Source organism: Hevea brasiliensis, chromosome 2 (genome assembly GCF_030052815.1).
Source record: "Hevea brasiliensis isolate MT/VB/25A 57/8 chromosome 2, ASM3005281v1, whole genome shotgun sequence".
Taxonomy (NCBI): domain Eukaryota; kingdom Viridiplantae; phylum Streptophyta; class Magnoliopsida; order Malpighiales; family Euphorbiaceae; genus Hevea; species Hevea brasiliensis.
In genome coordinates this window covers 124,297,124-124,312,432 of record NC_079494.1, presented here as the reverse complement: position 1 = coordinate 124,312,432, position 15,309 = coordinate 124,297,124, and the positions used below count along the sequence as shown (strand labels likewise).

The 15,309-nt window shown below is 32.8% G+C and overlaps 1 protein-coding gene across 1 annotated transcript; it reads left to right on the top strand.

Annotated features, from left to right (window-relative positions):
• Window positions 1-6,201: 6,201 nt before the first annotated feature.
• LOC110635858 (phospholipase A(1) DAD1, chloroplastic-like) lies at window positions 6,202-7,524 on the top strand. Its single transcript, XM_021785345.2, has one exon. The coding sequence runs from the start codon at window positions 6,202-6,204 to the stop codon at window positions 7,522-7,524; it is 1,323 nt and encodes a 440-aa protein (XP_021641037.2).
• The last annotated feature ends 7,785 nt before the right edge of the window (window positions 7,525-15,309 follow it).

The following is a 15,309-nucleotide window of genomic DNA, read 5'->3' as shown; positions in this document are numbered from 1 at the left end:
TAGCTCCCTTTATTAAGATACTAAGGACCGATTGGTATTGCTGTTGAAAAAATTACTTTTTAAAATATATTAGTCAGAGAGTATTAAAAAATAATTAAAAATTAAATTTAATCAGTTTTAGTCATAAAAACATTAAAATAATAAAATAATTTTTTTTAAATTATTTTTTTTAACAATATTTAAAAAATACTTTTATTCAAAAAAATAATTTTAATTTTCAAAACTCAATACCAAACAGACCGTAAACAAATTAATAAATAAGAATAATTAATATATAAAAGGGAACTGACGACAGCACAGCAAAAGTTCTTACCCTTTGATGCCACCTGCATGCTTCAAAGTCCCCTTCAACAAAAACAAGGTCCCCTGAATTTGGTTATAATTCAAATTACATAATCGGTCTCAAATTTGATTACAATGTAATTGTCTCATCTGTTTAAAATTTAATTACTATTTATATACATATTATCTGAAGTCGTTTAATTATATAAATTCTAAAAATATTTTTATTTATAATTTAAATTTTAAAATTTAATAACCACATAAAAATATTAAAAATGCTATTTTAAAATATAATAGTTTAAATTATGAAAAATTTATATAAATTACATATTTTATATTTAATTAATAATTTTTATAAATAAATTCAAATTATCGACATGTAAAATTTAAATACGCCTAGTACTAGTCAGATCTGTTCTTACATATTCTAATTCTAGGGTTATGTAATTAAGGGCTTAATATTCCATAACTACTAATTTCATCGAACATAAGACTGGTATATATAAATTGAAGCACAGAAAGAGGATCCGATTAAGAGGAACATACCTGCTTCGGCTTGCCCTTCCCTAGGGTTCAAACAGCTGCCTGCCTTTTCCATTTCTCTTTGCTACTTGGGTTTTACTTGAGAGACCCATTAGAGTTAAAAGGGTTGCTAGAAACCATATAAATATCCTTGCATGTGGCTCCATTATCATTAACAGACTACCGACTGATGGTTTTGAGTCTAGTAATCCAATATTTAAATTCTTTTTTAGTATGGAATTAAGAGAGTGAAAATAGGTGAATGACATGCTTTCCACCATCAAACCAAGTCAAATTATGCAATATTTAAAATCTTATATCGAGGGAAATATATAAATTAGCGTTGCTGTCATATAATAAAATTACAAAAAAGTTTTTCTATTGCGGCCAATAATATGTTGAATATCCCAACTTAATAAAAAAAACAAGATTACCTACTGATCAGGGAATAGAAATAAATTAAATAAATTAATAATTAAAAATATATCATCCATTTATTTAGTAACAATAAAGTTCAAGACTTTGCTCTTCTATAAAAAGAAAAAAATAAATAAATAAAATACTATTCCCTATCTACTGCATTTATTAACTACAGCAAGGTGGGAGTCAATAATGCATCATTTGGCTTGAAATGATCAACGTGATCAAAGATCTGGGGTTCATATGTAGCCATATAAAAATACTGCGAGCTTCACCCTAAATTTCTTAGTAAGGCATTATCATGATGATCGAGAAGACTCTACATTTTTCTCTGTCTCTTTTCTTGTCTTATTTTGGTCATTAAATAACCCATAAATGGGCTCAGAAACCTCAACAGTCTATGGATTACGTCCAGACATTATAAACAACGTGGATATGCACAAAAGAGACCTCGTTTTTCACAGCTGCAAACGTTTTCTTTGAATGCAGCCATTTCCGCAGTGGCATCCGCATTCGCTTCTGGTTAACTACTGGACAAGGAAACTCGACTGAAAAATATGAAAGAACGAATCACGTCCACCATATTATTAGGGTTTATACATCTCATTCATGATGTAGCAAAATTTTTCTTCTTCGTCCTGGTTGACCTAGCATTCTGTACTTGTATATCCTGCAGTGAAATTATACATTAAATGCAATAGGCGCCGGATTACATGTACAGTGTCTTCTCTTCTATATGGCTTCATTATTATATAGCGAACTCTGGACCAAAAAAAATATATATAGTACGAACAAAAAAAAAAATATTGGAAGGTATTTGAACTGAACGTATGGTTTCAACCCAACTCTACTCTAGGAGACAATTTGGCCCATCTTTTTCTTTCTAGTCCAATTCATGGCCCATCTTTTCTCATCCTCTCAATTTGAGGTCTCTTGCTTTATGCCAATGCACTTCATCAAGTTCGATCGGATGCTAGTTACAACAACAAAAAACGCTATAACCAGACTGGTTTCTTCGTTTTTTCAATGAGAATCTAAGAAATTTGTTTTGTTGTAGTTGGGTAGTTGTGCTTGGATGGATGACTTTAGTTGCTTCTTGTTTGCTAATGATGTTCAGCTTCTCTAGTGAGCGATAAGCAATGGCGGGTGGACGGTAGTAATGTTATGTTAAGAGATCCTTTTTTCTTCCTAGGGTTTCAAAGATGGGGTGGTTTGATTTGGAGATTTGGTCCCTGGGTTGGGTTGATTGTTTGGGTGGGCTTATAGTTGATAATTTTTAGTGAGCTTTCTTTTATTTTAGACTCAAGTTATATACGTTGTCCTTTTAAACTTTTAAATGTGAGATAATATTTTTAAAAATATATATATATACACATACATTTATTTCTCCCCCTCATGAAAAATTTTAAAAAATAATTGTTATATATATAATAGTTATATTATAATTATTAATCATAATAAATCCTGTCATAATCAATGATCAGAGTATATCTACTATCATATGTGGTTTCATTTAGTTGCCAAGAAGTGTTTTTCCATTGTCATCTTCTCTGGCTCAGCGTATCAAGTCCAAGGCTACCACCCCTCCAGAGTCACGGCCTCACTTAACTTCAGGGGTATAATCTATCATGTGTTAGTTGTGATGGTTCTCTCATTTTTCCCTTTCATCGTCCATATAATGTTTGAAATTATGATAACTAATCTGAGATTTGTGATGATTAATAATTCTTGTTTATTATATATGCTTATAAAATTTGATTTCACAAATTGAGCTTAATTTTATATTATATAATATGTATTAATTAATTATAAAAAAAATATTTTCTCAAATAAAAATGTTCTTTAAAAATAAATATTTATATTTTGCAATTATTTTATTAGTCAGTATATAACTATTCACTTTTAAAATTTAATAAAATTTTCAATTATTTATTTTAAATTTAAAAATAAAAAATTATAGAAACATGGTATGGTTGAATTTTATCCGTAAGCCGAATTTTAGATTAGAATCAATGATTTCAATTTGCGAAGGAGAGAGGCTTAATTGGTATCCATCAAACAAAGAGAATAAATGGGTCCCGGTTTACTGGTAATTAGGGAATGTTTGGTATCCATCAACTAGAGAGGCTCCCGGGTTGATTTTGGGTTAGAATCAATTATTTCAATTCCCGAAGGAGATCCCTTTTTTATTAATATATAAAATCTTTGGCTTAACCAAAAAAAAAAAAAAAAAAAAATCGTGAAAGAGAGGGTTTTCAATTAGATTCTTGAATTAGACACCATTACCATGAAGTTGGTTGTGTTTCAGTTTTGGTTTTGGTGGCCTTATTTTCATTTTAAAAATGGTCATGGTTTGATTCTAATTTGATCTAAATTGAGTAAATTTAATGATCATTTTATTATTATTGTTATGACCAATTTGAATCAAATGTTGGTTATAATTCGGTCCAATTTCAATTCATTTTAATTCTGTAGAATATTGATCTATTTTGATTTGATTTGATTTGTAATCCAATCCAGCCGCGGCGATGTTTAGTAGCAATCGATTCGGATGAAGATTATCATACACATCATAGAATTTCCATCCGCGTAAGAAAAGGAGTGCGCAAGATATTTTGGGCTTGGAAAAGCCGAACGATATGACCACATGGGAAAAAACACAGCAAACAAACCCAAAAGGTCTCACTCCTAATACAGTCTCTAATAACCTAAACCTTGTCCCACAAATGCTATAGAAATTCCACTTTTGCTAAAACTCCGTTAGAATCATGTTGATCACGTGTCCAGCTTCTGCTGGTCCGTACGGGAGAAATGGATGACCTGAGTTTCATTTTCATGTAAGACCAAATTAAGAGGTGGCCTTTGAAGTTATATAATTATCCTGCTAAGTAATTAGATTATAAGAAAGGGAAGTGAAAAATGAAGAATATCTTTGCGAAATCCAAACCCATTTTCTCATAATCATGTATAGTGGGAATTTTTATTTTTAGAATTGCACGAGGAACACATTACTTGCCCACATTTCAGGTTCGATAAGAGGCATGTCACTGTCACTTCTTGCTTTTTTCACACCCCCCCCCCCCCCTCCTTGTAAGCTAGCTAGCTCTCACTTTGGTCCACAAAATAAAAATAAAAATTTAAATTTAAATTTACATCTAATCTAAGTGCTTGATTAATGAAAAATAATGGAAATTCTGTGAGCTTTCTAAAATATATGGCTACACATGCATGGTTCCAAAACATTTATAATTTTCTGGGCTTGGAAAAGCAATTTTCTGTATATATAAACTACTAATCCTAATTTTTATCAACTAAAGCTTGTAATCGTCAAACGTGTCAAGTTGTGGACTCATCATTAATTAGTTGAAACTAACTGCAAATAATTAGATAAACGAGGATCTTTGGCCATCCATCGGATGTGATTTAAACACACACATTTATGAATAGTTTCTGATCACCGCTTTTTAATTCCGTTGCTTCCACAGTCCAACACATGTTACTAATAATCCAAAACTCATTCGCCTGCTTGCAAATTTTTAAAGAAAATTTAAATACTTAATTAATCCGTACGCTACAAATTAAAGTCACTCCATGAAACTTTATTATTATTATTATTTTAAAAAAAAAATGTTGTAATGCGAATTAATGCATGTAAAATCACTTTTGTAAGAAAATGAAATTTGTCTTTACTTGTTTGGCGTTATATTAATTACAAGTTATGGAACGTAACGTAGGCTTATTCGACACAGACTAATGGATAGGCTCTCTGCTTTTTATATTAATGGGGCTTAAACGGCACAAGGCCTAGCCGAGTAGCTGAGGGCAAAAGAAGACGAGGGACGCGGCCTGTGAACTGCACGCGCCAGCATGCTTCGCTATATAGGTCGGAAAGACAAATTTGTCATTTTCATCCTCAAAATTTTATGGTGGCGGATCCAAGTGAAAATTTTCTTCAACGCAAGTTTTGATGTCCAATCATCCTCTACATTTATATAATATGGGATGTAGAACCCATCATCCAGGTAGGCAGCCGTTTTTTCTATTATTTATTTTTGGAAAATTTTATAATACTCACTCCTTTATTTTATACAAAATATTTTTTAAAAAAATAATTTTTATTTTTCTTAACACTTGAAATACTTAAAAAATAAATTAATAAAAAAAATTTTAATAAAAAATAAATTATTTTTTAAGAAAATGATTTATTCTCTTTAAAAGAATAAAATATTTTATTTTTTAATTCTTAATAATTTTATTAGAATATGAAAATATTTATACATACTTTATATAAATATGTATTATTAATTTAATATTATAATAAAATAATAAAAAATATTTTTCATATAAACAAACAGAGTTTCAGTGTCCTTTCACTCATAATTATATAGATTTTTTTATAAAATAAATCACATATAGTTTGTGAGTAAAAATTGTATACGAATCAAGTTATTTTTTACTTACAATTTTATGAATTCTTTATAAAATAAAAAAAAAATACACACATACTTATGAGTGTCGTGGGAGTATATATATCTATGTATACCGAATAATTTATTTTTATTTTAAAGAAAATTAGAAAATGCTCTTAATTAAGTGTACCATATATTTAAAAGAATTTAATTACATCATGAATTATTAAATTTAATTATCTTATTATGAGTTAAATGTAACTATATATCTTATTATAAGAGAAGAGTGTGTGCTCTTAGAACACTTAATAAATCCTCTCATTTTAATGCAACCAAATCAATCGTAGTCCCCACTCCCTACCCTTCCTTCCGTAGTGATCCAGTGATTGACCAAAACTTCCTTTCTTCCCTGGCTAATTATTTGTTACTATTCTGCATGCACTGCCGTCCACTTTCTATCTATAGTCTTGCATTCCTCTCTCGGATTTTCCTATAAATTCCACTTATATTCCTGACAAAATGAAGCACAGAAGTGGAAGCCTCCAACCCATAACAACAACCTTACAATATGAGGCTTCCAGTTGGAGCAGCTAGGTCTTGCACTTTACCTTCTGCTTCAAAACACCTGGAACTCACTCTTCACTCTTCCACTTCCCATTTGTCTATGAGATTGCTCAATACCAAATTTCCAGCGATCACACACTCCCAGCCTCTCAACAACCACTACTCGCTCCTTGTCCTTTGCTCTCTCACTACTAACTCTATCAAACTTGGCAAGAAATGGATGGAATATCAAGGAATCAACAACTGGGAGGGCTTGCTTGACCCACTTGATGATAATATGCGAAGCGAGATTTTACGGTACGGGCAATTTGTTGAAGCGGCCTATCGATCCTTTGACTTCAACCCTTCTTCTCCTACTTATGCCACCTCTAAATTCCCCAGAAACTCGCTATTCGCTAAGACCGGAACCGGCGAAACCGGCTATCGCATGACCAAGAATCTACGTGCCACGAGTGGGCTACAGTTGCCACGTTGGATTGATAGAGCTCCAAGCTGGGTGTCCACCCAATCCAGCTGGATTGGTTTCGTAGCCGTTTGCCAGGACAAGGACGAGATTGCCAGACTGGGTCGCCGAGACGTCGTTATTGCTTACAGGGGCACCGCTACTTGCTTGGAGTGGCTTGAGAATTTACGCGCTACCCTAACTTGTTTACCATTCGGTGAAGGAAATGTGGGACGTAGCAGCAATGGGCCCATGGTGGAAAGCGGATTTTTGAGCCTCTACACATCGAGTACTGCCACGTATCCTAGTTTACAAACCAGCGTGAGGGAGGAGATCGGGAGGGTCCTGGAAATGTACGGTGATGAGCCGGTTAGCTTCACGATCACCGGCCACAGTCTGGGTGCCGCACTAGCCACATTAACAGCGTATGATATAAAGTCGACTTTTGAAAATGCAGCAATGGTAACCGCAATTTCGTTCGGTGGGCCACGTGTGGGGAACAGAAGCTTCAGATGCCAGCTGGACAACGGTGGGACCAAGATACTCCGAATAGTGAACTCCGATGATCTCATCACAAAAGTACCAGGGATTGTGATCGACAACAATGACGTGGCGGGAAACGAGGCAGTCCAGATGGCAGGACTGCCAAGCTGGGTGCAGAAGAGTGTAGAGAGTACGCAATGGTTGTATGCTGAGGTGGGACGAGAGCTGCGGCTGAGCAGCAAGGAATCACCGTATCTGAGAAAAAGAGACGTTGCGACGTGTCACGAGCTGAGCACGTATCTGCATTTGGTGAACGGATTTGTGAGCTCCGCGTGTCCATTCAGATCGACTGCTAAGAAGATTCTAAGCAAGCATCACAGAGAAAAGTTGGGATTTAGATGATGGTTTTGCTTTAGAGAAGAAAAATGCATAAAAAAAAGGGAAAAAAATGTATAATTTACGTGCGTAAATGAAGGCAAAAAGCAAAGTGTACATATATAGTGGAGACATCATATCTTTAGCATTCCCCAGCAAGAAACGTAGATTCTTATATATATCTTGTATTCAGAACCATTTTTTCTAGCTGTGATCAAACACATACATGTGCTTGCAGCTACTATATATATGTACAAGCCAAAAGCCCTGCGCCATGCGGCAGCTATTATTATATATATATATATATATATATATATATATATATATCTTTATTATGTTAATATGATTGATAAATAAAAAATGTTTATACCAAAATTATATTCAATTTTATTTTATAAAATATAAAATATTAAACTTAAATCTTATAGACAAGTTATAATCTATTAATAATTATTATTAAGATCATAACAAAATTTTAATAATTCATTATATTGCATATTAGTTATGTATATATAATTTAGTTTAAGACCAACTAATACTAATGATATAACACTTATTATTTGAAAGATAATAAAATAATAATTAGAAAAAGTAAATTAATTAAACCATTTTGCAAAAAGCCTGACACTATTCTTATATTAATGGGTTTAGCATATGAAAATAATGTATATGCACATTATTTTAAAAAGAGCAAGAAATATTGTTAAAATAAATTAATAATTTGTTGTTATTATATTTTTATTTTAATGAGATGAAAGTCTGATATTTTATTAATATAAATTTGGCATAAGAATTAAAATTCATTTTCTCATAAAATGAAGTTAACTTAAACTGGTTTAAGAAAGATAATAATAATAATAAAAAAAGTGAGGTAGCGTATCAAAAATTTTCAATATACATCATATAAAAATTGAAAAGAAAGTCTTCATTTTAATGATAAAAATAAAAAAATCTTAAAAAATAATGACACCAGTGATAAAAAACATATTATGTGGTAAAAATATCAAATATTATTATTAGAATAATAAGTTAAACTTGATTATAAATAAATTTATTTAAATGGTTATAAAAATTTGAAATGAGAAAATTAATTTTAATTTATATATATTAATTAAAAAAAAGGAAAAAAAAACAAAAGAAATGAGTAAAGAGGATTTTAATTGTTCTTATACATAAAGTAAAAGTAAAGGTAAAAAGAGGAATTTTTATTCTCCTTAGAAACAGTAAAAGTGACTTCTCATTTTGTAATATATTAGTTTAATTCTATTATTTTGAGATTTTGTTTGAGATTTAATATGAATTGTTGTTGTTGGTTAGTAATGTTGTTTGGTTTTGGAAAGGTTGCTCCTGAGATTTGCCCTAAGTCTTGTTCTTAAGAATGGCATAAGGGTATATATCTTTACCGTGTTTAACAAGGGCAGGGTTGTAAAAAAGATATATTCATGTTTCAGTTAGGGTGAATCCAATTTACTGTTAATATGAACAATAAATTGGATTCTTCTTTAATGTGGAAGGATATATGTGAAAAGTATAGATGATGCAGGATTCTGATGATGAAAACTGAAAAGTATGTGTACAGTTTCGTTTTCTGCAGGTTTTGTTGGATAGTTTGTTAGCTCTTCTTTGAAAGAAAAGAAAGGAAAGGTGAGATTAGATAGGATTGTACAGTAGCTAGTGTTGGAGGTTCTTGCTTAAGTTTCGAAGCCCACACGAAGGGGTTAGTTCTCTAATTCTAGTTTGTGGAAGTTGATAAGCTTTCATGAATAAAGAGACACGATTCTTTCCCTGTGTTTTTCGTTGGATAAATATATTTCTAAATCAGCAGGCATACATAATTAGGGAAAGAATTATGTTAAGTGTTAGGTAAAATTAAATTCAGTTGTTGTTTCTATTGATTTGTAAATGAGTAGTAAGGATATATATAATATAATTTATTTTATTATTGAAATAAATATAAAATTATAAATTTATTATATTATATTATTTATTTTATTATTTAATTAAATATATAATTATTAAATTAATATATTATATCATTTATTACATTATTAAAATAAATATGTAATTATTAATCTATTATATTATATCATTTATTTTATTATTGAAATAAGAAAATAATTAAATTCTTTAAAAAAATAATTAAATAACTTTAAAAATATAGATAAAATAATAAAGTAATTATTATTATTGATAAAAAAATTATAATTAATTTTAAAATTTTAGATGTAAATAAATATTTTATATTTTATGTTATTAATAAAAAATATTTTAACAAAGTTGAATTGTATTAATTAATATATTAAAATTATAAATAAAAATGATAAAAGTATTAATAACATTAATTTTCTAGTTAAATGGAAAAAGGTAATCTGATCAAAATAAAAAATAAAATAAAATTAATTATCAACTGATAATAAATAGTTTTAAAAATATAGCTGATACAAACTGTAACTGATAGATACTATATCAGTTATTTATTACCAGCTTTATTTTTTTTAAGTTTACTAAACATTCTAATTCACCTATTTAGGTGTTTATCAGCTGCACCCAACAAGTGAACCAAACACCTTCTTAGTCATATTGATGACCCTTAATTTTGGATTATTCATTATATTGCTTTGGTATTATATTATTGGAAAGTGATGTTAAAATCTTTCTCTAGCTAGAAATCATATAATAAAATAATAATTCTATATATGATATCTTACATGAAATGACAGATTAATAAGAATTATAAAAATATATATAAATAAATTATATAAAATTCAGTTATTTATTTTCTTAGATGAAATATCCGATTTACTATGCCATCCATTACATAACAATATATTTTCACAACGTGAAAAACACCATACCATATATTGAACATAGGGGCTAGCTCTAGCAATTAATTAATTAATTAATTATTTATATATTTATTTTAATTTAATGAATAAAAAATCACCATAATTTTAAACTCTTGACCTCTTAATTTGTACTACAAATTAAATAAATTAATAAACTATTAATCTTATTAATTAAGTCCAGTGGACTTAATTAATAAGAGACATATTACAATTTAACTTTTATACATATATAATCATATTTAATCAATTCATTTCAATATAAAGACAAAGTACTCTCTCTCTCTCTCTCTATATATATATATATAACTAAATTCCTACCCACTGCACACATGTATAGTATAGCAAACTGAATTAGAGGGCAAACCTGAAGAAGGAAAAGAGAGAGGGTGGAGAGTTGGATGGCCAAAACGAGTACAGTAGACTGTATTGTCGACCAATCATAAAGCACTCCGCGTGTCCACTTTGTCAAGAGCTTTTCGCAAAGGAGGCTACTGTTCTAAAAATAGATGGACCCATTTATTTATTACTTTCATTAAGGCTAATTATGCAATCAATATTTATTAAATGATCAATAAAATCAGTTAAATCCACCGAGTTCCTAATTAATTAGAGTATAACAATTTTATAATTATTTATTTTAAATGAATTGATATGATCAGAAAATATATATATATTCGCAAAATCAGTTGAAAAAATTATTTAATTTCAATATTTTTAAAAAGTTAAACGAAAGATATATAATTCTCATAAAAAAAAATAAAAAAGAGCAGAGAGTGCTAGATGAGCGATAAAATGAGCTTATAGAAAATAAAAACAATGTGGAAAATGCACGTACCAAAAGAAAGAGTAATTTGACCACAAAGAAACAAAAGATTGCAGGCTCTCTCTCCTCCTGTACTCTCCGTCCCACTTTATATGTTAGGCATTTCTCCAATCATTGTCAAGAATATTCAGAGTACAAATGGCGAAGGTGTAGTAAGGACAATTCCAATTCATCATGACAAGAAGAGTGATTCAACTTTCTTATACAGCAGCAATTTTTTTTTCTATCATTTAGGATTTGAGCGTCGGTGGTCGTCTTCAAGTATATATATTAAAAAAATAAATTCTTCAAATGAAAATTGCAGAATCTGCTTGATGGGATTTTTAGACCAATCAAATCCCAATATAATAATAATAATTAAAAAAAAAAGAACGCAAAGATATCTTACTTGAGATATATAATTAATGTTGTCAAAAGTAAATTCCTACTTCCTTCCATCTCCAAGGTATCATATCAGAGATAAGATATGTTAGGAGGCCAATCCTACGAGTGCCCTTGCTTGTTGGACGGTGAATGCGCCTAAGCTATGCCCATCTTAATTGGCACTGTTGTCAACTCTCCCAAAACCCTCATTTCCACAATCAATAATATCAATTTTGACCCTTGCGGCTATTTTAGCATTGCAGGTCCCCATGAGGCCGGAGCTTGATGAAGACTTGTAGTATAACGGTTGGGCTCCAATCACTTTAGAAATTATTCGCTTTGATCATAAGCCTCACGGTTATGTCCCAAAAGTGGAATGCAGAACTTCTCAGAAGGTCACTCATCATAGGATTTCTTTCAAACGAGCACGCTTAACCCTGTAATTCTTCCAACTCTCCAGGCTATTTCACAAAGAGTCGCCTCTAGTGATTAGTTCTCCCATTTTATATATTATTACTTTTAGAACCCAATATCATCTCTGTATTTTGCTGATGTGAGGTTTGCCTAAGGGACCTAGACCAATTGTAACGGTAGGGGTCCAACCACTAGAGGAATTGTTTAAGTCTCATGGTTTTATCCCATAAGTGAAATGGAGAATTTTTCAGGAAGTCACCCATTCTAGGTGTCACGACCCAACCTATGGGCCGGACCGGCACTAGGACCTGGGCCAGCCTAAAGCCCCCGAGGCCCGTAGTAAGCCTAACTGTTCATTAACCCAACTCTAAGGCCCATTTGGGCCCAATATCAAGAAAACAAACGGACAGAGTCCGGCCATAAAATGGACTTACCAACGGGGAGTTTTCGACTCACCCGACCTGTAAACACAATATATAGTCAATTGGGGAGCTCAGCTCACCCTCCACATACTCATCAACATAATAATAAATGGGAGCTCAGCTCCCTCATCCAATCCATCAAACATGCATAGCATATTAAGTTTACAGGTCCCAAAATAATAATTTAGTTTATAGACCCAAATCAAATAACATTTCTAACACATGCGAAAATTCTAAGATTTAACAAGTTTATACAAACAGTAATAATTGACCTGCGAGGGAGAAAAGCAGGTTAACCAAAATAAAATCCTCCTGTAGCCTGAAAAAAATATTGAACAGGAGTGAGCGTTCGACTCAGAGAGTAAAATATCAATTTTAACCATAATCTCTATAACTATCTAGAACTAATGCACCCTGTAGAGTGAAATGCAACATCAACAACATTTTCATATCATAACATCAAAAAGGTAATTTGGAGCACTCACACACCCTGTAGTATCAATCATAACATATGGGAGCTGATCCCCTATACAGCTCTCTTAAATCCAACTCGTGCCTGAATTACTCAAGCTCGGACTTCCACTTAATAACCAAATCGAGGGTCCCAAATGAATTACTCAAGCCGTGACTACCCTCGAAGGATCGGGTCCCAACGAATTACTCAAGCCGTGGATCGCCTGGCCCTATCCATAGTCCACACCACATCACACGCACGCCAACGCACGCACACTGCTCCAAATTACCACAACAACATTCATGGCACATTAACAGTTATGAATGCAACATAATTCGTGCCTAGAGTTTAACTACATAAATATATGCATATAAGTGATGCATGGGCATGCTGAACATATAATAATATCGAAATTACAATTAAAATTAATATTTTACTCACAAACTTGATGACAAATTACTGTGGCGGCTGGGCGGAGGAAGAAGGCTGTCCCGGCTCACCTGACAATTACATTACATCTATTTAATAAATTTGACTCAATACAAACAAAGAAAAGATCAAGTACGTCCTAAGTCGTGCCGAAAATCCGGCAGAGTCTCCCCTATACCTAGGACCTACCCAACCTGCAAAAGGGCAAAAAAACGCACTTCTATATTCACAATCCATATATCAACAGTTCAATCATATCACACAGCCCCTCCTGGGCCCATCAAATCAATCATCCATCACAATATGCAAAATTTCAATTTAGTCCTTATTATTGATCATTTTTGCAAAAACTGCCCAAACAAGCTCTAAAAATTATAAAACTTTGCCCCGCGGTCCTTAGCAATATTACTAAGCTATTGCAAAAAGAATCGTAATTTTCTAAGCTACCACGAATATTTTATGGATTTTTAATCCTATTTAAGCACTAGAAAATTACGAAAAAACAAGGTTCGGGTTTACCTTTGCCGATTCCGACTTCGGGAACGCGCTCGGGATGTCTGAAAATGGGGGGCTAGCCAAAACCTCGGTCCAATTCGGAGACTTTTCCAGAACGGTCCGTTCGCCCGAAATTTGCGCATCTTGGCCAATCGTCGAATTTCCGCGAATCGAGGATACCTACACGAAGCTCATAACACGGGGGTTAGTACATAAATTTTTCAGAATTTTCTAAGCTCATTAAATGCTCGGAAAAACACTGCGAAGTTCCGTGGGACCCACCGAAAAACGGTGTCGGAAAAATTCAAAATTTATGTCGTTGCGAAGCTCTCGACGAATGGAGCGTGCTGGTGGCCTCGGTTTTCTCGTGGGATTCATGGTTTTCGAGAAATCTAGCCCAAAAGTCGAAATGGGCTAAAATCTTCCCGAGCAAAAATCGGACAATCCGCTCGATGGATTTCGGCGTTCTTGGTGTCTATGGAAAGCTCTCGCCGAGTAGATGATTTTGGACACAAGACCCGGTCCAATTGGTGGCCGGATCGGCCGGATTTGGCCGGGGAAGCCGAAACGCCGCGCGCGCGAGGAAGGGAGATCGCGCGCTGCTCGGCCGCTACCGGGAGGCAGGCTGGCGAGGGGAGGACGCAGGGGAGGCGGCTGGCCGGCGGCAGGGGAGGGGAGGAGAGAGAAAAGAGAGAGAGAAGAGGGGAGGGAGCGTTGCGCGCGGGAGGAAGAAAAAGAGAAGAGACCGGTCCGATTCGATCGGTCCGATCCGGTCCTGTTCGATTCGGCCGGTTCGATTCAGGACACAAAATTTTGAATTTTTACTCTGCCTCGGGACCGAAAACGAGGTCCAAAAATTCCGAAAAAATTCCATAAAACTCAGAAAAATACATAGACTCCAAATATATTTTTAGTTTTGCCACGTGGTCTTTAAATTAAATTTTAAAAATAATCAAAGTTTATATTTTCGGAAAATCGAACCCGATTCTTAAAATCCGAAAAATCTCAAAAAAAATTCCTAAAATTCAAATAAAATTAAAATACCAAAAATACTCATAAATAATAAAATTTTGGGGTGTTACACTAGGATTTCTCTCAAGCGAGCACGCTTAACCCTGGAGTTCTTTCAACTCTCCACTCCAAAAGGCGCCTGTAGTGATTAGTTCTCCCATTTTATATATCATTACTTTTAGAACCCAAGACCATCTCTATGTTTTGCCGATGTGAGATTTGCCTAAGGGACCTTTGGTCACCCATCGCCGGGGCTACGGCTCATTTAACCTTAGTGCATTTCATTGCTAAAATTTTTTCTTAATTTTTCTTGTTATTATTTGAGTGTATTTATGACTCTTCACTCTATTTTAAATATAGTTCCAGACATTCTGACTGTCCGGACAGACATTGGTTACCAAAACCGTATAACGTATGGACTATCTAAAGTGAGGATGTCACAATTAAGCCTCTTGGGCAAATCCCACATCAACAAAGCACGGAGATAGTCTTGGATTCTAAAAGTAATGATATATAAAATGGGGGAACTAATCACTAGAAACTCCTTTTGGTGGA

Bases quoted from the DNA above. Each gene is read 5' to 3' on its own strand.
- LOC110635858 (XM_021785345.2), top strand. From the start codon at position 6,202: ATGAGGCTTCCAGTTGGAGCAGCTAGGTCTTGCACTTTACCTTCTGCT.